The sequence below is a fragment of the Cheilinus undulatus genome, linkage group 6, assembly GCF_018320785.1.
Source record: "Cheilinus undulatus linkage group 6, ASM1832078v1, whole genome shotgun sequence".
NCBI classification, from domain to species: Eukaryota; Metazoa; Chordata; class Actinopteri; order Labriformes; family Labridae; genus Cheilinus; species Cheilinus undulatus.
Window position 1 is genome coordinate 18,177,414 of NC_054870.1, and position 24,154 is coordinate 18,201,567.

General features: G+C 38.5%; 2 protein-coding genes across 8 annotated transcripts in view; one reads left to right on the top strand and one right to left on the bottom strand.

Annotated features, from left to right (window-relative positions):
* LOC121510579 (echinoderm microtubule-associated protein-like 6) overlaps positions 1–12,203 on the top strand; it is a 144,663-nt gene extending 132,460 nt beyond the window's left edge. For both annotated transcript variants that reach the window (XM_041788659.1, XM_041788660.1), the window contains 9 exons: positions 16–173; positions 3,059–3,173; positions 3,269–3,457; positions 4,171–4,343; positions 5,420–5,582; positions 7,758–7,861; positions 7,988–8,141; positions 8,568–8,668; positions 10,079–12,203. In XM_041788659.1, the coding sequence (XP_041644593.1) occupies positions 16–173; positions 3,059–3,173; positions 3,269–3,457; positions 4,171–4,343; positions 5,420–5,582; positions 7,758–7,861; positions 7,988–8,141; positions 8,568–8,668; positions 10,079–10,103 (1,182 nt within the window). In that variant the 3' untranslated portion in view covers positions 10,104–12,203. The remainder of the gene's footprint in view (positions 1–15; positions 174–3,058; positions 3,174–3,268; positions 3,458–4,170; positions 4,344–5,419; positions 5,583–7,757; positions 7,862–7,987; positions 8,142–8,567; positions 8,669–10,078) is intronic.
* Positions 12,204–14,134: 1,931 nt separating this feature from the next.
* Positions 14,135–24,154, bottom strand: part of LOC121511422 (reticulon-4-like) — a 47,918-nt gene continuing 37,898 nt past the window's right edge. For all 6 annotated transcript variants that reach the window (XM_041790097.1, XM_041790098.1, XM_041790101.1 and 3 more), the window contains 6 exons: positions 23,856–24,063; positions 21,777–21,915; positions 19,184–19,253; positions 18,848–18,894; positions 17,394–17,452; positions 14,135–15,342 (listed from right to left, as the gene is read on the bottom strand). In XM_041790097.1, the coding sequence (XP_041646031.1) occupies positions 15,300–15,342; positions 17,394–17,452; positions 18,848–18,894; positions 19,184–19,253; positions 21,777–21,915; positions 23,856–24,063 (566 nt within the window). In that variant the 3' untranslated portion in view covers positions 14,135–15,299. The remainder of the gene's footprint in view (positions 15,343–17,393; positions 17,453–18,847; positions 18,895–19,183; positions 19,254–21,776; positions 21,916–23,855; positions 24,064–24,154) is intronic.

The following is a 24,154-nucleotide window of genomic DNA, read 5'->3' on the forward strand; positions in this document are numbered from 1 at the left end:
CATGCCTGTTTGCAGAATAACTTGACGTTCACCGGAGCCATTAACGGAGACGTGTACGTGTGGCGGGATCACTATCTTCTGAGGGTGGTAGCTAAGGCTCACACTGGGCCAGTCCTCACCATGTACACGACTCTGAGAGACGGCCTCATCGTCACCGGCGGCAAGGAGAGGCCGTGAGTAACACCAGCTTTTAATTCTTTAATCTGACTTTAAGAAGTCCCTTTCAGTGTTTTTTGGAATTTCTTTTACCAAGACCTGGCAGAGGTAGCAGCAATGCAACATAACAGAGACATTAAAAAACAGGGAAAATAACACAACATGAGAAAACACTCATTTTAAGATGGACTTCCACATAAACGCTATTGGCCTTTAAGTAAAAACAGACAAATACCTCTATCAGTCTTTATGGCACTTAACTATGCTCACTGATATCAGTCACTCTAGTTTTGTCAGTTTTTTAAACTTGGTTCGGAACTGAAAAAACATGGCCACAGATGTAAGAGGGGCACAGAGGTAGATAATAACTGAGAATGATCGATAAAAAAAGTTGTCTCGTTAACGTCTTTTGACAAAAATTCGTAATTTACAAAGGTCGTCTACACTGAGCATTCTGGTTCAGTTTGGTACAGCGTTTTTATTAACAAAAGTTGGAAAGGGTCCCAAAAAGCTGACCCTTACTGCCACCTTTGGGCACCCTTCCATGGGGTGCTAAGCTTTCCTATCAGTCCCAAAAGGGTGGAGCCCCACACACACAATTGAGGGTTTTCACTGACATCACTTTCAGCATGGCTACCAACCAAGTGAGCTTACAGGAGTCGGTGGAAATACTATTTATTGGGATTACCGTACACAAATCATACCAATCCTTACTCAATGAAACTGGATCACCTGATGGAAACTCAGCTAAAAGAGAGGATTGCAACTGCTTACCACACCATGACTCACATCACTAAAGAACACTGAATAACCTAATTTGAAAGTCTAATTCACAAGGGATATTGCCTTATGATATTCTGGCTTGAACAAGCAGATAGAAGTTTGCTGCAGAGTACAGTTTTCTCTCACATTCACAATGCATTCCTGGAAGAGCTTCACTTTCATGCTGACCACTGCAATCCCTCAGTAACTGAGGAGCTTCTGGGCGAGGAGTTTGCTCTTGTCATCATGTTTTTCTTGAAGCACAGATTTGACAGTTGTCCCATCAGAGCTGGGTCTTGTCATTTTGTGCCCATAGCAGGATTAGAATTTGGTTCAAGTAATTAAGTCCTCATCGCTGGATCATAATGAGCTGTGCTTCACTAACAAGTTTACTTTTCAGAGTAGCTATGAGTTGTTAAGCTGCTCTAAATTTTTACATTTTATCTGAGTGCAATTAGTAAATATGTCATTTCAGTACTTTTGGGTTATGATTCAAATATGAAGAATTCTTCTTGTAACTATAGATCTAAATTTATAAGATTGTTAATCAAGATTAATAAATAACCAACCACAAATCAGGGAACCAAAAGGGAGAAACAAAACCTTTCTCAGAGTTAAAATTAAAATGCCTATTATTGATATTCAATAAATACTGGTATATAAATGAATTGAAGGTGTGATATCATACATGACCCTCTCAACTAGCTAGCAGGTTATTACAATGTATATGCAAAATGATCACAGACAACTTCTCTTTAAATATCTAATAGAATTTATTTAACAAAGAAGCATCAATCTGAATTAATTACACTTAAATAACTACTACAAGATAAACTACAAAAAAAGCTATTTTCAAGGCAAAGCATGGTGTGTGTATGAGAGAGAGAGAGAGTGAGAGACAAAACTAAATGGCTGACAATCTTAGAATGGCTGAATCACATGCGTCTTCAAGTGTGAGCTGAAAGATGGTGGACTGAGAACAAAGAAAGCTTTTAGCAGGGCTAAGAAGTCTACAAACTCAGCATGGTAACCTCACTGCACAGAATCCCAGTGGCCAGACTTTGATTCTACAGCAGTCACACTCGTGTTTGTGTAGGTGAAGGCACTGTACTGGATATAAATGAACACAGCTAAGTAAATCAACGACACATAAGCAGTGACAAGAAGACAACAAATGCAGCTTTCAGCTTTCTGCCCAAACAAAGCGTCTTACTTGTGATCGTTTGTGATTAGAGTCTGATGTCCAACTACACCCAGGAAGCAGAGGTCTTTCACGGTTTGGTGTGTCTCTAGTAAGTCAGAAGTCTTGTGGTGTCAGGGATCAACTTTAGGACATGAGTAGAGCTTGTATCCTCCTTTTAGCGGCAGGAGAAGAGTTGCATGTCCTTCTTCCGATACTGATGGGCTTTCTGCAGCACTACTGTCTGGATGACGTTGAAGTAAGGAAGAAAACTGTTTGTACTTGACCGGTCAATAGCTAACTGTGCCAAACTTTCAGGTGAAGCTGGGAACACAAAGCACACAGTGGAAGGCAGCTTGTCTGCGCCTGTGCAGATGATGGTGTGGTAGTGAGGAGGGGTCATAGCAACTTTTATCACTTGTGAAACCCCTTCAGTTTTCAGCAGAGCTCTTCCTATTAGAAAAAGAATGTGTCCTTTTCCCATCTTAGGGTGAAGTGCTGCAAAGGCTTCTGGGAAGATGAGTGTCTCAAGTTTTCTGGTTCTTTGTTTTAAATTTCCCTCCAAACTACAAAAACAGGCTTCTGCAATGCTTGGTAGGCCTGAGTCCTTGTTGGCCACATGGCTGAGCACAACAGTACCAAGACACATATGGCCTGGAAGGCTTGTAAGGTTGCATTTCACACTTTGCAGTAGGTTGAGTCTCTGTCTGCTTAAATGTGTAGCTTTAATGACTCTAACCGCAGGAGGATCTTCATTCTTAAGAAGTCACAAAAATGTATTCAATATAGGCAGTACAATGATGGTTATTATAACATTTCACTAAACTAAAACGGTATCATCAGAACTAGATAGAATAATTAACTACTGAATTACTTGTATGTTTCTCAACATTGCATAAAGATATTTTAAAAAGCCAACAAAATAACAAACATTTTGGGGTTGCTTGCTGTGTTTGTCAGGACTAAGGAGGGGGGTGCAGTGAAGCTCTGGGATCAGGAGATGAAGCGCTGTCGAGCTTTCCAGCTGGAGACGGGTCAGCAGGTAGAGTGCGTTCGATCTGTCTGCAGAGGCAAGGTGAGAACTTATGATTTCTTATCTTCATCTCTTAGTCAGTATCTGTCTTCTCTACAACCTCCTTGTAAGCGCCCACCTCTCCCTCCAACCCTCAGGGTAAAATCCTTGTGGGGACGAAGGACGGGGAGATCATCGAGGTTGGGGAAAAGAATGCAGCATCTAACCTGCTTCTTGACAGTCACGCACAGGGAGGAATCTGGGGTCTGGCAGCTCATCCTGTGAAAGAACTCTGCATCACCGCCAGTGACGACTCAACCATCCGGCTCTGGGACCTTGCTGACAAGGTACACACGCAAAAATCTCACACTAAAACTTGCAAGTTGTATTATGTATGATCCACCAGTGGGCTTACCTGACGTGCCAGATGAATTTGTTTCACACATCCATCTGGAAAACCAGTCATAGACAGCATTTGGGAGAGGCTTTGAAAAAAACTCAAAGGGTGATTGGATGAACGTTCTGTCTGTCACATCTTTACAGGCCAATCAGAGCAACAAAACACGTGACGTAGCCGCTATCAAGCTTCGCCCCTACAGAGGAGTAAACTCCATAGAGAACTGCATAACGCGAACCTAGTGACTGTAGACGTCAGTACTCGACTTTTGTCGTTTTTGAAAAGAAAACAACTCACTGCTGTTCTGTGTTCTTTTATTGAAGAAATATCGTCATGTTCTGATGAAACTGGCGCTTTAGCAGCATCCACACTAATGTCTTCTGCCATAACTGTACCGGCCTCTTGTCACTGCTTGCATACGTCATGACTCCGCCGTGCCTGAAAGTACTGCCCCTCGTCACTGATTGTTCCTGTCACTTTCTAACCGGGCCCAAACGGTTCAGACTGGAGCTTTGCAAGATGGATTCGCCAGTGAGAAACACAGAAACGGGCAAATCCATCTGCTTTACAAGACTACCAATGGGCCTAATATTTATTGATGAACTTATCATTTATATTTATTCATCACTGGGTAATAATGTCCTGTCTTTTGGGTTTCTACAGAAATTGTTGAACAAAGTGTGTGTTGGCCACCCAGCCAGATGTGTGAACTACAGTGCAGATGGAGAGATGCTGGCGGTAGGGATGAAGAATGGAGAGTTCCTCCTCCTCCTTGCCAACTCACTGAAGATGTGGGCAAAGAAACGAGACCGCAGTGTGGCTATCCAAGATATCAGGTAAGGGAGGGTAGAGGAAGTGGCAGAAAGACAGAAACAACTGTTGATATTAAAACAGAAGCAAAGATTAAAAGTGCATTAAAAATACATGTATCAAAAACAACAAAAGATAAGGAGTATTTGCAATCTCTGACAGAAATATTTAGAAAATATGAACAAATGCAAACTCACATCTTTATTCCAGACTGTTGTTGAAATGTTTGCAGACCCAAACAATGGGAAACAATATGAGTGTGGCTAAGCAGAATTACCCCCTTGCACTTATATGTCTCTATGTTTTGTTTACCATTTTTGGACGGTGAAATTCTAATGGTATGTCATCAGAAAGGTTATGGTGGTTTTTGTGGTGTGTTGTGATGGGTGCAGATCTTATTTCTTTAAGAATGTACAGTATCACACAAGTTCATTGCAACCCCACAATATGTTAGGTGGCAGTGGTCTTCGACCTTCGAAATCTAATCAGGTCACCCTCAAGTTAAAGTGTAGGTTTGTGCTTCAGTGCATTCTTGAAATATTTTGCTCACAAGGTTTGAGGTCACAGGGACCTTGACCTCTGATCTCCAAAACCTAACCAGTTCTTCCTTGAGTCAGAGTGGAAATTTGTGCATGGTTTCAAGAAAATCTCTGTAAGTGTTGAGAAATTTAATCACAAGTATGGGCCGGACGTATGGACGGACAACTTTAAAACACTGCCTGCACCGGCTATTGCTGGTGCAGATGCATAAAAAGAAGTCAGATGGCATTACATGTTAATGAACAAAATAAAAAGGGCTGAAATGTGTAATAAAAGTAAGATTCAATCTGGGACAGAATAAAATAAATGAGGAAAATTTTAAGGTCCTTATTAAAGCCATAAGCTAGAATTTAAACTAAATTTCCAAGCATAGAAATAAACATATAACAACAATAGGAGTATTTTTATGCGCATGAAGGAAGCTGACTTAAGGGGCTGTAAATGGTTCGTTACCCAATAATGGGTTAAAAAACTGTGAATTTAAAAAGTGAGCGACAAGTATTTCAGTACATACTTGTTGAATTTAACCTTGGTGTGTCTCCGTACATGTTTTGGTGTGCAGGTTCAGTCCAGACCGGCGGCTCCTGGCCGTGGGTTCTGCGGAGAACACGGTGGATGTTTATGATGTCAGTGGAGGACCGAGTCTAAACCGTCTCGTTTACTGCAGTGACATCCCTGCTTTCATCCTGCAGCTTGACTTCTCTGCTGACAGCTCTTATATACAGGTATGCAAAAATGAGCATACTGATATTTGATGATATATACAGGCATACTGCTGTCAGAAAATATGCACAGGAGTATGCAAGGGTTAATGCCTGACAAGGTGTCCAATTATCAGGGATTAATGGATGATGTGGAGGCCTGAGGGGTTGTCTCCATGAAATCCATTAATCCCTGATAATCCTGAAGGGCATAACCCACTTATAGCATGGTCACTTGCCAACGAAAAGAATTACTACAATTACTAATTTATAATTTCATACGTTTTGTGATCAGAGTTTTTAACTTGACACCCCAGATGGATTTGTTTCACACATTCATCTGGAAATACTCCCATAGACAGTGTTTGGGAAAGCGCAGAGCCTTTGAGAAAAAATTTGGAGGGTGATTGGATGAATGTTCTGTCTGTCACATCTTTACAGGCAAATCAGAGCAACAAAACACATTCTTGGAGAATGTAAACAAGTTCAGTACTCCCATAAATAGGACGGGCCATAGATACGATGTCACAATGGAACAAAAAACTAGTCCGCTTAGCCCACTTTCTCATAGGATTCATCAGTGAAAAGGCATGAAGACGAGGAAGCTTAAACCTGGAACCTGACATTATATTTATGTCAGTTAAATGATGGTTGATGCCGGTCTGCAGGCTTCTTAGGCTGGCGGCGCTGTACTCCCTGCTCAGAAAATATGACTGTCTCAGGTTGTGAGCCGTGTGTGTTTGGCTTGTTGATGATGCGGCGCATCGCAAAAATTGTCATCAAATACAGGTATGGGAGAGCATTGGCAGGAAGTGACTGAAGAAATTTGTTAAAAAGAGGGCATTAGAAGCTTCACTGTGAACACAAAACAGCACACCTTAATGAATGAATTTACTGAGGAGACACACCACCAGCAGACTTCCTCTGTGCTCTTTTACGCACATTCCTCAGTCCAGCGCACATCCAACGTTAATAATATACAAGTTTTCATTTGAGTTTGGAAGTCAAAGACTGTCTTCTTCTTGTGAAATTTGATTTATTGATATGAATTATTGCAATGAGTCTTTACTGTTGACAGTTTTCACCTTTATAAAAGATTTCGGGTGGATTGTTTTAAAGAAAGCCTTAAAAGAGCCGCAACTGGTCACTGAAGAGCCACATGCGGCTTGAGAGTCGCGGGTTGAGTATCACTGGTCTAATGGCTGCTGAGCATTAATTTGGAACGGTGTAACTTCCAGAGCCAATCAGAATTAAGTATTCACCAAGACCATGTTATAAAAACATATAAACATCCTGTGGACTGATATTATGTACTGGTACACAGACATATACTACTTACAGCTCTTATGAACAGCTCTACTATATAAAATAACACAAACACACACACACACAGTATTACCAACAGATGATGAGTTTATGCATACTGCAGACCAAGGTTATCATAGTAAACTAAAACTAACTAATACTAAAATCTAAAAATGATTTTAGTAAACTGAATCCAGATAAAACTAAGTATGTATGTACACCAAAGCCTGGGGAGGATAAAATGGTCCGATTTGATTGAAAAAGACTTCACACAATGGTAATTTTAGGTCTTGAGTTGCACTTGAATATCAGATTTGAATAATTAGAATCAAACGGGTAGAGTAGCCTGTTTGAATGTGTTTTTCAAAATTGCATGCTATTTATTTTTCTAAAACCTTTTGGTCTCCTCCAGACAAGTATCCTTTTTAAAAAAAAAAAACAAACTAAAACTAACAATAAAACCGAACTAAAACAAACATGAAAACTAAACTATACCAACAAACCAGCAGAAGAAAACCGGATACAAACAAAACTGATATTTAAACAAAAATGTAAAAAAAACTAATGAAAAATAAAACTTGTGAAAAATCCAAAACTATTATATCATTCCTGCAGAGTATGAGTGCATGTTTATGTTCAGGTTTATACCCACACATGTAAATGCAGCTGTATAATCCAACAGGTATAGAAATCATGCTGCCAACTGTTCTATAAAGTTAAAAAAACATTTTAAAACAAGACTGCTGGTAGAAACAGAAACAAACACAGGAATACACACACGTATACCACTGTCATATGCAGATAAATAAACATATACACAGCACTGACTGCTGAAGTATGCAGTTGTGTACTTACATATAAACAGTAACACGTGTATTTTCTGCACATTTGCAGGTATCAACAGGAGCATACAAGCGGCAGGTGTTTGAGGTTCCTTCAGGGAAGTTAGTGAGCGACCAGACTTTCATCGATAGAATCACCTGGGCGACCTGGACCAGGTAAGACAGGTTTACATGTAAATGGTGGTGGGGTTGGTGGTGGTGGTAGGGGTGGGGGGGTTAATTTGATAAATGCTTTTTTAAAAATCTGCTTTCTGCTTTAAATCAAAACTTCTTTTCCCTTAGCATCCTGGGAGAGGAAGTTTTGGGGATCTGGCCACGAAATGCTGACAAAGCAGAAGTTAACTGTGCGTGTGTGTCTCACGCCGGCATGAACATCGTCACTGGTGATGACTTTGGATTGATCAAACTGTTCGACTTCCCCTGCACAGAGAAGTTTGTGAGTTAAAATGACTGATGCTCAAGTAAAAAAATCAAAGTAATTTTGCTTCATTTTGATTTAATGGGGTGGTAGAAGAATCATTTCTGATTAAAGACACAATCTATCTGCAAATAGTCTAAAAGAAATGAGAACTCCGTTTAAATAACATATAAACATTACAAACTGTTTCTTTGCACAACAGTGGCTTTGAATGATTTCAGCATCTGTTGACCCTGGTTGACTTACAAATGGTGATAAGGTGCATACGTTTGTGTAGTCTTTCTTACAATTCTAGAGGGTTGAGGGTTGTACAGAAAGAAGACAGTTGTAAAAGTTTAATATAATTGAAAAGACGGTAAAATAAGTAACTCAGTCACAGCACACTTTGGTTGACAGGTATAATGAAGAACATTTTATTGGTTGTTGTATTTTTTCTGTCTTCAGGCCAAACACAAGCGCTACCTCGGCCACTCAGCTCATGTGACAAACATCCGCTTCTCCCATGAAGACAAATATGTGATCAGCACAGGAGGAGACGACTGCAGGTAAACTGACACGTCGCCACTGTAAACATCGTTACTCCAGTTAAAGCAATAAGAAATGTGCCAATTAGGATAGCGATTCAATCCCCTCACTGATCTAGTTCAACCTCTCTCATTTAAAAGATTAAAAACATGATTCAAAATGTGAAAGTCTTAAATGTCAGGTCTTTCTTTATTTGTGTGTAGTAAATATGCATGATTTCCCTTATTAGGGTAAAAATCATCATTCATTAAAATTTACTTGTCTTTTAATTTAAAATAAACAAACTTTAAATATGCATACTACTTTGCATAATAGCTTCAGGGAGAGGTGTCAAACATTCTCCATATTGTTTCACTTCATAAATAAAGACAGATCATCTAATAAAGATCCATAACCAAGTTAATTATTCTCTATTTAAAATTCTTATTTCTTCCACCAGGGGTCTATCGACCAATATATTGACAAATGTCATACTGTTCAGTCTACCGTCTCCGCTTTTTTATCTTTGCTTTTTGTTTGCTTTTTCTGTTTTTTTTTTTTTTTTTTTTTTTTGTTTTATGTCTCTTTAATACATAAGGAGTCCACTTTACAGCACCTTTTTTCCGTTAAATTAAAAGACAGCTCTACTGTTTAGTAGGTTTTGGGGGGTGCAGTTTTTGTTTAAAAGTCTCCTCCATTCAAAACTACAAGTAAGCAGCAGCACTGGGTGGAGTTTAGCAGGGCATCTCTACTCATTTTGGAAATATCCACATGGTAGTGGTGGGGACAGTGAATAAATAATCATGGTCCATCATGGCTAAGACATAAATAAGAACAGCAGCTTCCAGTAGCACTTCCCTTATTTTTTACACAGCAGTCTATGATGTAGCATCTTGTGATGCACCAATACACATTTTGTTTGTTTGTTTTTTTAACAAGTAACAAAAGTACTTACATCTAGGAACTCACTGGTACCAGGTACAACAATGAATACCTAATAACACCATAACAGTTCTTAGAATTGCTTTGAAAGTATGTTTTACTTTTAGGGGATTTTTCTCAGCCCTCCTCATCACACTTAAGTAGTGCATGGTTTGCAGTCTGCTCTACTTTTGTCATGCTCATTTAGTTTTAAATATCACCAAAAAAATATCTCCAACAGCATGTTAGCTTTTCAACTATGAAAATAGTAGTATACCGCATTTCAGTACATTTTTCAGTATGAAGGCACTATGTGCACTTATGCTCTCAAAATGTTTTGTATTTAGTGCAGAAGTATGCAATTGGGACACACTATCTAGCTATCTATCCATCTATTTAAGGTATTTTGTGCCAATATATTTATATGAAAATCATTTAAATGTTAATAACTATGACAATGTCATTTTTAGCAAACATTTTTTAAGATTTCTTCAGTGTTAAAAATCCATCTTTGTCTTTGTTTGTTTCAGTGTGTTTGTTTGGAAATGCCTGTAAAACTATGTCTGCGGACGCTTTCGTCTAAAGCACCTTAACAGCACCACAAGTGGATCCAGGAGGAATGGAACCCATGACCTGAACGTCACACCGCTTTGAAAAGAGTTCAGAAACTGAAGATTTGAGGGAAACATCATTGTCAAACAAAACCGACTTCACTGATCAAACAAAATGTTTACAGTCTGTCTTTCTGGAGACGAGACAGAAAACTACAGACTTAAACTTAGGACGCTTCATGGCGAATCACGAAAAAGAAACAGATTGTTTTTGCTCTAAAAGAGCAGAGAGACTGACTTTTTTGTTTCTTGTTCTAATTTAATTCACAGAAGCCAAACATTGTTGAAACAAAACACCAGGACAGAAAAACCTACCGATGGATGCATTAAAAAGCTGGTTTAGTGCTGCTCCGATGGAGCTGCTGTTAGAGTCACATCATGTCTGTGTACTGGGATGACTGGGAGGTGAAAATGCACTGGTAAAAAATAGTTGCTGTATTGAAAAGACCATATGCAGTTTCATATTTAACAAACGTCCTGAGGTTTGTCTGTAACTGAGAAAACAAACTTGACATTTGATTTAAAACCATTCCTCATTTAAAAAAGCCTTTACTGTATCTGTCGTTGGATTTCATCACACTTAAGTGCCTTTCTAGATCTTTCTATGTTTTTGTTTATTATTTTTGGGAGGGGGTGGGTATTTCATACACTTTCTTTTTTTTTAATTAAATCCATATTTTAACTTTTTTTGTACTCTGTCTGGTGCTACACTGAGAATGTCCAACTTTAATTCATCCAAAAACAAAAACATTTTCTTCGCTGCTGCTTTTTGTTAACAGATGTGAAACATCCAAAGCATCATGATCGTAAAACAACACAGGATATGTGAAGAAAAGACAAACTGGATAGGAGAATTATTTATGGAAATATCTAAATGTTATTTATGCCTAATCTACAGTGTGGATGACTTTTCTGTGTGTAAGACACTTGTGTGAACTGTTGAATATTTAACTTTAACTGTAGTGAAACGTGTCAAAGAGCCTGTTTGTGTGAAGATGAATAGAAGAAAAACACCCAGAAGTCTCAGTCTTCATATGCAAAGCCACACATCTAAAAGCTCCTTGAAGCAATCACTGAGGAAGGATTTTGTTCAGTCTACAAAGAAAATAATTTGATTTTGAAAACAGATCATAAAAAAACCCACAGAAGAAAAAGATTTATAAGAACAGAAACAATGTTAAAGTCATGAATCAAAGTAACAAGAGGGTACAAAGTTTCTTTTGTAAATCTCAACTTCTTGGCATCAGTTTGATACAAAAGGATGGCATTGCAAACCAATCTCAATATAATAAGGGTACTGTAATACAGGTATGTCCCCTCTGGCTTGCCATAGTGTAACAATTTATGAATCACAATTTGTGTCTTAAAACTTAGATCTTGCTTTAATGATCATAGTGGCACTACATTCCTGTAGCCACAAGAGGATATCCATCTATGCATTTAAATTTACTCTGTTTACCCCAAATAATTAATTTTTTGTTGTTTCACAAGTTTTAAAACAACCCCAATTCCAAAAAAAGTTGGGGCACTGTGAAAAATGTAAATAATAACAGAATGCAATGATTAACAATTGAACATGAAAAAACATATCAGATGTTAAAACTGAGACATTTTACCATTCATGAAATATATTAGCTTATTTCTAATATGACTGAAACACATCCCAAAAAAATTGGGACAGGGCCATGTTTACTATTGTGTAGCATCCCCTCTTCTTTTCACAACAATCTGTAAACATCTGGGAAGTGAAGAGACCAGCTGCTGGAATTAGGAAGAGAGATGTTGTCCTATTCTTGTGTCTGATGTATGATTCAAGCTGCTCAGCAGTCCTGGGTCTTCTTTTTTCATTTTATAATGTGCCATATGTTTTCTATTGGTGAAAGATCTGGACGGCAGGCAGGCCAATTCGGCACCTGGACTGTTCCACTGCAAAGCCATGCTACTGTGATGGCTGAGGTATGTGGTTTAGTATTGTCTTGCTGAAGTATGCAAGGCCTTCCCTGAAAGAGACGTTGTCTGGATGGGAGCATATGTTGCTCTGAAACCTCTATATTCTTTTCAGCATTGACAGTGCCTTTCCAGATGTGTAAGCTTCCCATGCCATAGGCACTATACCATCAGAGATATAGGCTTTTGAACTGTGCGCTGATAACAAACTGGACGGTCCCTCTTCTCTTTAGTCCACAGGACACAGCATCCATGATTAAAAAAACAGAATTTTGATTTATCTGACCACAGAACAGTTATCTATTTTGCCTCAGTCCATTAGAAATGAGCTTCGGCCTAGAGAAGACTGCAGCGTTTCTTGACTGTTTTCACATATTGCTTCATCTTTGCATGATACAGCTTCAACTTGCATTTGTGGATGGCATGGCCAACTGTGTTGACAGTGATTTCTAGAAGTCCATGCAGTGATTTCCAGTACAGAATCATGTCTGTTTTTTGATGCAGTGCCACCTCAGGGCCCGAAGATCCTGAGCATCCAATACTGACCTTTGGCCTTGTCTCTTGCACGCTGAGATTTCTCGAGATTCTCTGAATGTTGGTTATATTATGCACAACAGATGGTAGGATATTCAAAGTCTTAGCAATTTTTACATTTAGAAACATTTTTCTGAGATTGTTCCTCACTTATTAGATGCAGTTTTTTGCAGATTAGTGAACCTCTGCCCATACTTACTTTTGAGACTCTGCCTCTCATAAATGCTCAAAAAATGTTACTGACATTTTGCCAATTATGTAATTGGTTGCAAAATGCACCCCCAGCTGTTTTCCTTTAGTACCACTTACATTTCCAGCCTTTTGTTTTCTGTTTTCTGTCCCTACATTTTGAGATGTGCTGCTGCCATCAAATTCAAAATGAGCTCATATTTTTCATGAATTGGGAAAATGTCTCAGTTTCAGCCTTTGATATGTTGTTTATGCCCAAAATATTTGGAAGCAGGGTTTCATTAATTTTGTTAGGTTTTGGGATGCTGGCTTTCCAGGAATGACTGATTGATTTCAGTTTTCTCAAGATTCTGAAAAACAACTCATTAGTATGAAGACTTGCTGGTTTTTTTATCTGGATAAAAAAAACATAAATGAGTCATGGGAAAACAGAGAAATAAAAAGTCTGTGAATAGATGTTTGCTTAGGGCTTCCATACTGTAATTGAGACAAAAACAATTTGAATGACCAACGTCTTATTGAGACCACAAAAGTTACTTAAATCATGTGGACTGTGCTGATTACTGAGCTAACAGTGTGAAGTGCAGGGTGTTTTTGCAGGGTGCATGTGTGGTGTCTTTCTCCACCATGGCTACAGATACTGTCCAGAAAAATACAGAAAATTATATACTATAAATGTAGGACAATGATTTATAACAGGAGAAGCCAAGGAGAATCCACTATAAAGAAATGCAATTACTGAAGATGAAAAATGCTGCATTGAAATCAGTTTAAGTTTGTTGTTTTTTTGAGCGCAGGTTGTCAGTTTGTGCGGTTCTTTTGTTTAAATTATTTGTATCATACTGTACATGGAGGTATATATGATGCTCAGATGCATGAATTTATTTTTTAATCAGAATATCTTGTTGATGATTGATGAGATTCCATGGTGCAAGTCAATTCACCAGTTAATTTTTATACCAAGGTGATTGTGATCAAAGTTTGTGTGTATGTGCGCGCACATGTGTGGGTGTTAGCAAAATGTTCAAAAAGATTAAATGAGACTCGTGAAAATAAGATGGCTCATGTCTTTTCATTATTTTCCCCCCAAAAAGTAAAAAAAAAAAAAAAAAGTTACTTTCCACCTCTGTTCTTAACTTTGTTTCTGCAGTAATATCTCATTGTGACAAATTTTGATCCATCAAGTATTTACACTGTTTAATCACACTTCTGTCTTTCTTAGGAAAAAGTAGGCTTTAATATTTAGCAGAATAATGTGCTGAAGTAACTTGTGTAGTAGTTGATGGACAGATGAGGAGGCGGGTCTTTCTTCGTCTAGAAGCTTTATTGATAATTGTTCACATCTCACAATGCATTCCACAAACACGGCTCCCAGCTGGAAGCTTTTATCGTCACTATTGAAGTATGAAGTTTATCATTCACAATTATACTTGCATAACAAACAAATGCTCAAAGGTTTCCCAAAGTCACATCAAGTTGCAACTTTATTAAGATATTGGCTTCACAGACAGTATGGTTATTTAGTTTTTCTTTAAATCCCATTTCATTTTTTTTCTTTTTTATATATTTTATCTGACATGGATGAATGTAAACGTGTTTCTTCCAGAGTTTTTCATTACTAGACAGCTGCAATGACATGGAAATAACGACTTTTTATGTAATTAATGGTTGTATTTGTCTGGCAAAGGTTTTCTAGATGTTTCTAGCTAGAGTTACTCAGAAGCAATGAAGTTTTTAAATGGTAGTACAAGCCCCCACCCACCCCATCCCCACTGCCTCTTCAGGAGTCAAAGACGTTGTTCACCATTTCGTCATTCGTCACATCGAGGCGAAACCACGCTGAAGGTTACTGAGGAAACGAGCTCAAAGCTTGAGGGACACGACAGTAAAATCACAAAATACTTGTAACTTAGTCATCATACCAAAATAAGAAAAAATACAAATGAGGTGCTGCTCGCGCTCGTCTTTCTCAAAAACAGCAGACGAAGAAAACAAATTCTCACCGCTCGACTCAACTGAGGGCAGGGAAAAGAAAAAAATCTCAAAAATAACCTGAAGGAGAACAGACCTCCCACAATGCACTGGGGTGAGGGAGAGGGAGGGCAAAAGCTCAGGATCAAAATGTATTTCTGAGAGTTTCAGACACTTGCAGAAAAACATTTCAAAGCTGATTCAAAAATACAAAGCATGAAGCTGATCTCGACGTTGCTGAACTCCGACCCGCTTCAACCTCTCCAGAAAACACAAAAAAAACAAAAAAGGAATTCTGAACTGGAAAAAAAGTGTTTTATTATTTTGACAAATAAAGTACGAAGGGCTGCGTCCACGCCAGACCCCTCCTCTCTGCCATCCTTCATTTCCACCCTCCCCCTCCCTCACCCAGTCACCCTCAACCCCCTTCCTCCCCTCCGACCGTCCAACCATCTTCCTGTCAGGACTTCCTGAATCCGAACTCCAACTTGTCGTTTTCTCATTCTGTTTTACGTTTCATCCCAGGGACCTTCGCCTGGATCCTGCAGAATGACAGGAGGTCAGAAATTAAAGGTCAGAAAGGGTTAAAAGATGAGAGGTAAAGAGAGAGTATGTGCAAAATGATAAACACAAACTTTGACTCATGTTAACTTCATGAAAAGTTAAAGTAAAATTCATCTCTCATAGAACAGTTTTTTTTTTTCCAAGTACTGTTTAACAGAGCAAGGATTCTTTAACACAGCTTTTCCAAATATCCTAGTTTTACACAAAACCAAAAAACTACTAGGGTCAAAATTACTTCCCCCCCTGATGTTAACAGTCAGTCGTGTCTCCTTTTTGCTTGATAACAGCCAGCAGTTGTTTGTTAGTTTTCAACAAGTCTCAGACTTGTCTCCTGAGGAATCCTGGCCCGTCCTTCTAAGGCTAATCTCTCAAGCTCCTCCAGTTGTGATGGTCTTCTGGCATGGACCTTTGTCTTCAGTTCACCCCACAGATTTTCAATGGGATTCAAGTCAGGACTTTGGGTAGGCCACTCAATAACATTTACTTTGGTCTTCTGGAGGAAGTTCTTCACCAGGAGCCACGGACGTTTTGGGTTGTAATTGTGTAGGGAGACAAAGCGATGACCCAGACCCAGTTTTGTTGCTGACTGCCAGAAGTTTTCCTTCGAAATCTTCACATATCCATCTTTCTTCATGATTCCCTCCACCTTTATGAGATTCCCAGTTACAGACTCACTGAAGCATGCCGTGTTTGACTGTGAGGACAATGTTCTTTGGGTCATACGCCTCTCCCTTCTTTCTCTAAACATAAGCATCATCTCTATGGCCAAAGAGCTCTAGTTTGGTCTCATCTGACTAAAGGACATGCTTCCAGTATGCAGAATCGTTCTCCATGTCGTGTTTAGCATACTTTCATCTGGCTTGAAGGTGTCCCTTCTGCAGAAGTGGACTAATCTTGGTCTGCAACCTCTCAGTCCATTCCTGTGCATTTACTAGTCTTGGTAGTTGTTCTGGGGTCTTTAGACACATCTCTCACTAGTTTTCATCCAGAGTCTCTGAAATCTTTCTCTTCCTACCTCAGCCAGGCTTGTTCTGCGCTGTGTGGCTCTCTTTGAATTTCTAGATAATTCTCACTCCAGCTCTTCACACTTGGAAACACAATTGTGTATATCCTTCTCCTGCTTTGTGAGCTTTAAGAATTATTTTTCTAAAATCTGAACTGATTTATTTTGTTTTTGGCATGATGCTTTCTCAGTGACAGCACAAAATCTTACCCAAGACTTTATGTGTGTAAACTGGAAGATAACTCTCAGTTTTAACTTGATTTTACAAGCTTTGAGCATTACAATATTAGAGAAAATCATTGCACAATGGTGGGCTGTGCTATGGCTCAATAAAAAGGTCAGTTCTAAAGGGGCTAATAATTTAAACCCTGGTAGTTTTTTAGTGAAATTATTTTGTTCCTGTGTGCCAAGTATAATAATTCAAGCATCCAAAATAAAAACAGGATGCTTGGAAAAGTTGTGTCAAAAATGTCTTGCTCTGTTTAACAGCACTTGGGAAACATTTATTTTCATAGGGGTGGCTCATAATGTCATCACCTGTAGTGTTGTAGACAAGCATAACAGAATGTATTAAATATTCCAAGAAAAAAATCCTTTGCTGATTTACTCCTTCTTTTATCTGGGACTTCAACGTTTGCACTTTTTCCAACGACACTTTCAAACTAAATACTGTCAGCATTATCAGAGATTTCACTGAGTAATGCAGATTATTTTGTTTATTGTCCTTATTAGCAGCCTGATTTAATTTTCAATTAAGGAAAAAATATTTGACAACAAAGTAGTGCATTCAAATTGTTCATAAATTTGAATTTTCATTATTTGATTGTTGATAATTACAAAGCACTATTAAAGTCAACTTTAACATGCGACCTTCTTCTGATGAATTTAACAGAATCAGAACTCAGGAATTTAAACAAAACTACATCTAAGTTTTACATTCATTAATATTTAAAGTTTAACGGATTTGAAATAATTCTAATCATCACTTTAGTCCACAAGAGATGAGATTTAGTGATGTTGACTTACTTTCCAACGACGTCTTTCACCTGGTTGTTGACCAGTGCCAGGTAATGATCGATCTGAGTCTGAAAGCAAAACAAAAAAACAGGAAAACATGTCAGGATAACTGGTGGTCATTCTGCTGGGTGGACAAATGCTCAGCACAAAATTTAATCATTAAGATGAGCTGTTGTCAAAAAACAAAGCAGGCATTTTCTGTTTCTCATCTGACACATTAAAGGCTCATAAATGCTCCCTCTATATAAGATGACCGAGCAATACATTTTCAACAATAAAGCTGTCACTTCCCGTGGACTCTAATGCATCTATTACACTGGGGTGTGCATTGAAAAATTAATTCACTAGAGGTCGTGGTCTCACACAGATCTGCACTTCTCCTTTACATGGGCTCCACCTGATCTCTGCCCAGCTGTTCAGTTGTAGCCGTCTTTTTCCAAATTAATATACTTCATTGAGTTTTGGTGCTCTGGTTCAAAATATTGTTGACACAAGTCAACACTGGACCCATGGTGGTCATAGGGCAATGTAGGCATCAAGAGAACAAGCAGATATTGTGCAGCTTCTTTTATGTATTCAACGAAGGGTATGCACTGATATCACTTTCAGCATGCGTCATGACTGCTTGGTCGGGTCGAGTGGAAACATTCTGTCTGCTCTGTGGGGGACGGATTAAAACAGGAGGAAACAGGACTAATATCTGCTCAAATTAGGGATATGTGGACTTGACAGAGATTTCCACAGACAGACTGTGGACACTGATGTGTCCATAAATCAAGTTTTCTGACATTTCTATGGAGTGGTTTTCAGTACACAAAGCAGATCTGGAAGACAAACATCAGCCTGGTTCATCAGTGACAGATTTTCAAAGTTTTGTTACCACAAAGCTCATCAGTTCTTTCTGTTTTTCAGTGACCCATTCACTTCTTTTTACCAAAGCTTATCTTCGCTATGTGGTTGATAATCTATAAAAAATTGGGAGTGTATCTCAAAATGACATCAACTTATGCAGGCGTTCTTTTATAAGGTAGCTCCATTTTATCACCTGTTAAACTCAAAGCCTCTCGTTTAATTTTATTGTGACAACTACACAAAGCACAGTCCCCAAATTTTATATCATGTCAGCAGCATTATTGGAGCAAATATTTTTACTTAGTGTAAAAATACATGGAAGTAACTTCAATATTTGACCAGAGAGAAATCACCTTCATCAGCTAATAGGCTGCTTTATATTATCTGTGATAATGATCAACATCTTTGACTTTCCCTGCGATAGTAGTTCACAACCTTTTTTCCTTGTGATTTGCACAGTGACGTCACATGCATACCCTCTATATGTACAAGACCTGTGTCTGTATGATAAATGTCAAAGTTTTCGTTCATTTAACTTTTTTTTTTTTTTTAATTACAGGATTTTTTTTAAACACTTCAAACATGTTTTGACTGAAGTTAGTGGCTCTTACCTGATGTTTCTCATAGATGATCGGGCAGCTGAACGCCCCAATCAGAGCTGAGGGAGCAGGAAAAAAAATTCAAATCACTTAAATTGTATGGGTTGCTGCTTCTTATTTATATCATTATACATTTTTAAGTACCTTTGGTTTTAAAAATGTCTTTTTATACATCAGTTTTAGATGAAATACGTCCCAACAAAGTGTTGGTTTCTGCATTCTTGATAACACCAACAGATGGCGCCAAAGTAGAGAAACAAACATTCTTTACATGGAAATCCTGTTCACTAAACAGGAGAGGAATGTACTTTAAAAAGACAGTAAAAGAAGACTTTCACAATTCCTTACCCAGAATAAGAATAGTGAGCCCGTTGAACAGTGCACCAACATAGGTCAGGATCCACATCAACACAGCAAACTGCACAGACGAGAGGAAAGAAAGTAATGTATCGCTTACTTTAGGTTTTGTTTAATAATTTTATCAGTAATGTTTCAGGAGCATCTGGCATTACAACTAAGCAAGTTTAAATTCTCAGTATGCAGTCCATGTTGTTCAGACCAGGCTTGGGAACCCTTGGAAAAAATACTTTTCTAAGGTCTATTGAACTTATTGACATTTGTGTACAAATGGACAAAGTAAAATAAACAAGAGCAGAGTTGCAATAGTTTGAATATGCTTTGGGTGCAATGCATCAACTATGCACCATGAACCAGATCAATACAGGGAGTTCTATCAGTATAAAAACCTTGAGTTGGTTAATTCCTGAAGGAAAGAGGACACTTTGCTGTATTTAAACCCTGCAGCTGCCTTAATCTGAATGTTTACTGTGCTCTAATGCAACCTGACAGTTTTCAGCTCATGTAAATGATGTACATGTAAATAGCACAAGCCAACATGGCTGCTGGTGAAAGACCAAATGCAAGTTAGCAGTTATATTTCTGACTGTGATTAAAAATGCGAGATGTTTTAATGAGCTGCTGGTGTGGTCGTAGTTTTAATATTCACCGCTGGCACTGAACAGGAAATTAATCAGAGGCAAGAGAATAACGGGCATATCCTCATAATACATCCAGACACACAGGCGTGTAATCTGCTAAGAGATTTTCAAACATTCCTGAGGCTCAAACTCGATCCTGATCCGATTAAAAGAATCAGACTTTTTACCCTCTTAGGGATTTTCTTTCTGCACCCACTCTGCCTCGCTGATGGACCAAGTGCAGATCTGTTTTTGGGCTGTGGGATGAGAGGGTGGAGGTGACAACAGGACTCTTGAGTGCTGCAGAGCTCTCAGTGGATCTGGACTGAAGAGCACCAACACTGGTCTGCAGACTTATTAACACTATGTAGGTGCTGCTGATGAACACCATGTGATGAAAGTTAGTGAAGCTGACAGAGCCAATCTGGTATTAGACTGTTATTTTACGCTCCACGCTGCCCTGATAGCGCCAAGATGCCCTGTAGTGCTGGGGTTTTGTAACAAAATATTACTTTCTCATACTCTGCTTAAATCAGATGTTTTCACAACACTGAAGACAGAGAAAGCCTTTACAGTGTGAGTCACAGTAGCTGTTTCAGAGTCATGTAGGTCACTGACCATATGCTGGATTATTTTATCTTTCAACAGCAACTAACTGGAACAGACCCTCTCCAACTGGGGCCTATATAGTGTATCTGCTCGATCTAATTCAGAAAGAGCTCAACCATCCTGACGTGTGTCCACGCCTTAATATGACGGAACAAATCAGCTTAGATGTTCCGCTTCCTAAAGTTTACTGAGGCATTTACATCATTCTTTCACAAGATCTGACCTTTTTTGGTGTTATGACCATGCTTTGAAGAGTACTGTTGAACTAACACATATAACAGATAACAAAAGATCAACATCCTAAGTCTTTATAATCATTACAGTAACTTCCTTAAAGACCCAAAAGATCCCTCTCTTCAATCCTTTAAAATCCTTTTAATTCCGTGTGGAAGCAGAAGAACTTTAAACATTGATTATACGTCTCGCCTTACTTATTTCAGGCTTGACATTTAGTTCACTCTGTGTTTGTTGTAATACAACTGAAGTGAAACAGCACATTGGGAACTGAAAGGTTTTTCGAATACAATTCCCCACTTTGTTCTCTGATTCTTGAGGTTTTGAGAAACAGATCAGCTATGCTCCCACACAGTGATGGATAGAAGTCACACATTTAAGCATGCAAGCAACCAATATCACAGCATACAATAATAATAATTATACATCAGACTTGTATAGCGCTTTTCAAGGAAACTCAAAGACGCTTTACAGAACAAAACAAAAAACGCAGATGGGACAGGGGGAAAAATATGAAATGGTATCACTGGGTTCCTAACTAAATCACGCATTTTTGTCTGCATTGATGCTTGTCAGCGCATATGATTGTTCTGTAAAGGATAAATGTCAAAGGCTGTTTCCAGTAGTGCAGTGTTACAGGGTTTAAACAGTGAAAACTGGCAGCCTCTTGAATGTAAGTGGAACTTTTGAAATTTTAAATTAAAGATGCAACTTTTCTCTCCCTTTATATCAATCAAACTTTTTTTAGTGTGGACAGGCATAAGACATGAGCTTGTATATTTGATAGTAAAATATGTCTAGAAGGTGTTACACTTTAAAAGGGTAAATAAATATGTATGTAATATCACAAAACTATTTGACTGATATGTATTTTTAAAGATCTGGATAATATTCTGTTTTCTATCTATAAGGAATTAGAAATCAACAAATTATGGAGCTGGGTTGGGATTAAATGTGTGTGCAACTTCTCCCACTCCTATTTGGATGTAAACCAAATTACTGCATTTGACACTCTTGTAATGGAGTCTATTTCGTCTAGATTGTTTATTTTTGTATGACCATGTTGACCTCTTTTTACATTTTCAAAATACAATTCAAATTTCAACAGGTTGCAATCTCACCTTGATGGAGTCGACCAGGTCCTCTACCAGGAACAGACGCCTCAACTCACTGATGGTCTTGTTAAGTTTGGCCAGAATAATATCACTGTACTTGTGGACCATGTCCTCAGAGAGAGCCACCTCCTGGTCCAGGAACTGCCTGTGTGTGTCAGATACAGAGCAGAGACAATGATGATGAGAGAAGCTCGAGTATAGAGAACATCTGAGTAAGGATCAAAAAAATCGATGGCTGCACAGTAGGGCTGAACGATAAATCGTATTTCTACCGTGATGGCAATGTGCTCATGGGCAATAGCCCCATCGGGAGGACATGCGATTCAGTGGACTTGAAGCACATTATACTGCCATTTCTGTTCTTTTGGATTCTAGCCAAAATGGCACACTTTGTCATTTTGGTGGCAAACTTAACTTTAGGTTTATCTGAAATCCCCATATTTTAAAGCTTTGAATGTGTGAGCTGCAGTGTGACGGTCACTGCAGCACAAAATGGGTAAGCATTTCTTTAACCATCAGTTGCACTCATGTTACAGTCATAGCTAAACTTAACTTTGGATGTTGTTAGAAATGGGTGATGGCATTTAAGGAACAGTTTATTTGTAAAGTTCATGAAGAAACGAGTCACTCTGTTCACCTGCTCTGTCTCTTCTTATCCTCATCCTTGGTGTGTGTCAGTGTCACTGTCAGAGGCTGCACAGTGTGATATTAGAAACCCGAAAATGGCATAAAGGCCGATAGGAAAAAATGTAGAATTGTTTTTTTCAAATTTAATAAATATAAATAAAAGGCACTATATTTATCTGGTGTAAATGAATTTTTTTTGTAATAAAAACGCAAAACATGATGCAGAAAAACAATTGCAATGTCAGTTTTTTCTAATACCGTTTAGCTCTACTGCTAATTCAACTTTTAAAACTACTTAGGATATATCCAAATACTGGGTGCTTCCACTGCAAGAACTAGATTCTGAATTAAGGCCAAGGGATCCAAAAAAAAGGTCACTGCTCGGGGGTGGGGGTGGGGGGTTACTCTGTAAATATACAGGTTCTGATGGGTTTACAGTGCTGAATACTACTACCCACTACTCACATCTTTTAATTTTAGCAACAGTTCTTAACAAAAGCATCAAATTCAGACTACTATGTTGTTTTTCTGATTTAATGGATGGACGACAAAGTTGGGCCCTGTTGAGTACTTAATTAGAGGACAAAATCAGCAGGGACTCAAAACAGAAACATTATTAGAAACACAGAAACAACCTTAGTGTAAAAACAACCCAACTCTTCTCATGCCTCAGTTGTCTTGTGTTTCAAATCTTTACAAGTCATTATTTTAAGGTGGAATCCAAATGAACAAGTGAAAGTAGCAACCTTATAGTTCCTCATTGGGTTTAGAGATTTCAAGCTGAGAAAAATTAAACTTCTACATACAGCCTCTTTTCTGATCCTCTCACTGAGGTTTACAGACTGTAAAATCTGTGGAAATCAGCTTTTACTGTGACTCTCTGAGCTTCCTTTCTTCAAGCTTATGTTGATCTGAGTTAATTGACCCTTAGTGTGCCATGAGGTCAATTAGGAGACCTGCATGTGAAAAAACACACAGTAAGAAGGTTTTGTCAAACAGCCAGGAAGAAGGATGAACGAACAACACCACAACCTGGAACCAACAGGCTCTGAATAAGAGGAAATATCCGCTCTGAAAGTTACAGAATCCTTGGATACACAATTTCATTTATAGCTTAATCTCACAAATTCACCGTAAATAACATGAACAGTTTTGAAAACTCATTAATATTTTTAACTAAATTGTGTCATCTACACATGTGACATACATGGAAACGAGCAGATAGACCAGACTGCCTGCAGCTCTGTCTGATAATGAGGATTAATCAGGTCACTGATTTTTGTCACTGACTTTAACGCCTTATGAAACCAGACAAGCAGAAGAGTGCTTCTGAGTTCAATTTAACAAAAAAACATATATACACAGGTGTACAAACCACATTTCAGATTCCCTATTCCTATTGTCAGCATAATCATAAATTGTCATAGTTACTTTTTTCCCCTTGTCCGTGGTACTTACTTGAATGGGTGTCCCTCATCTGACTTCTGGATGGCCTGCAGGATACCTTTGTATATCCTGAAACAGATGGTGACTGAGAGCAGAGCCAAGCCGATGTAGGAGCAGACGCTTACAATGCTGCACACCATTAAGGAGAGGAGGAGCAGCATGGAGGCCCCGAACACCACGCCTGTGGTCTTCACATCTCGCCAGTAGAGGAGATCCACCACTGCAAGAGGAGGACAGACAGTCAGTGTTTATCATTCACAAACAGTGGGAAGGTAATTCGATGCTTTGTTTGATTAAAAAAAGGGAACAAA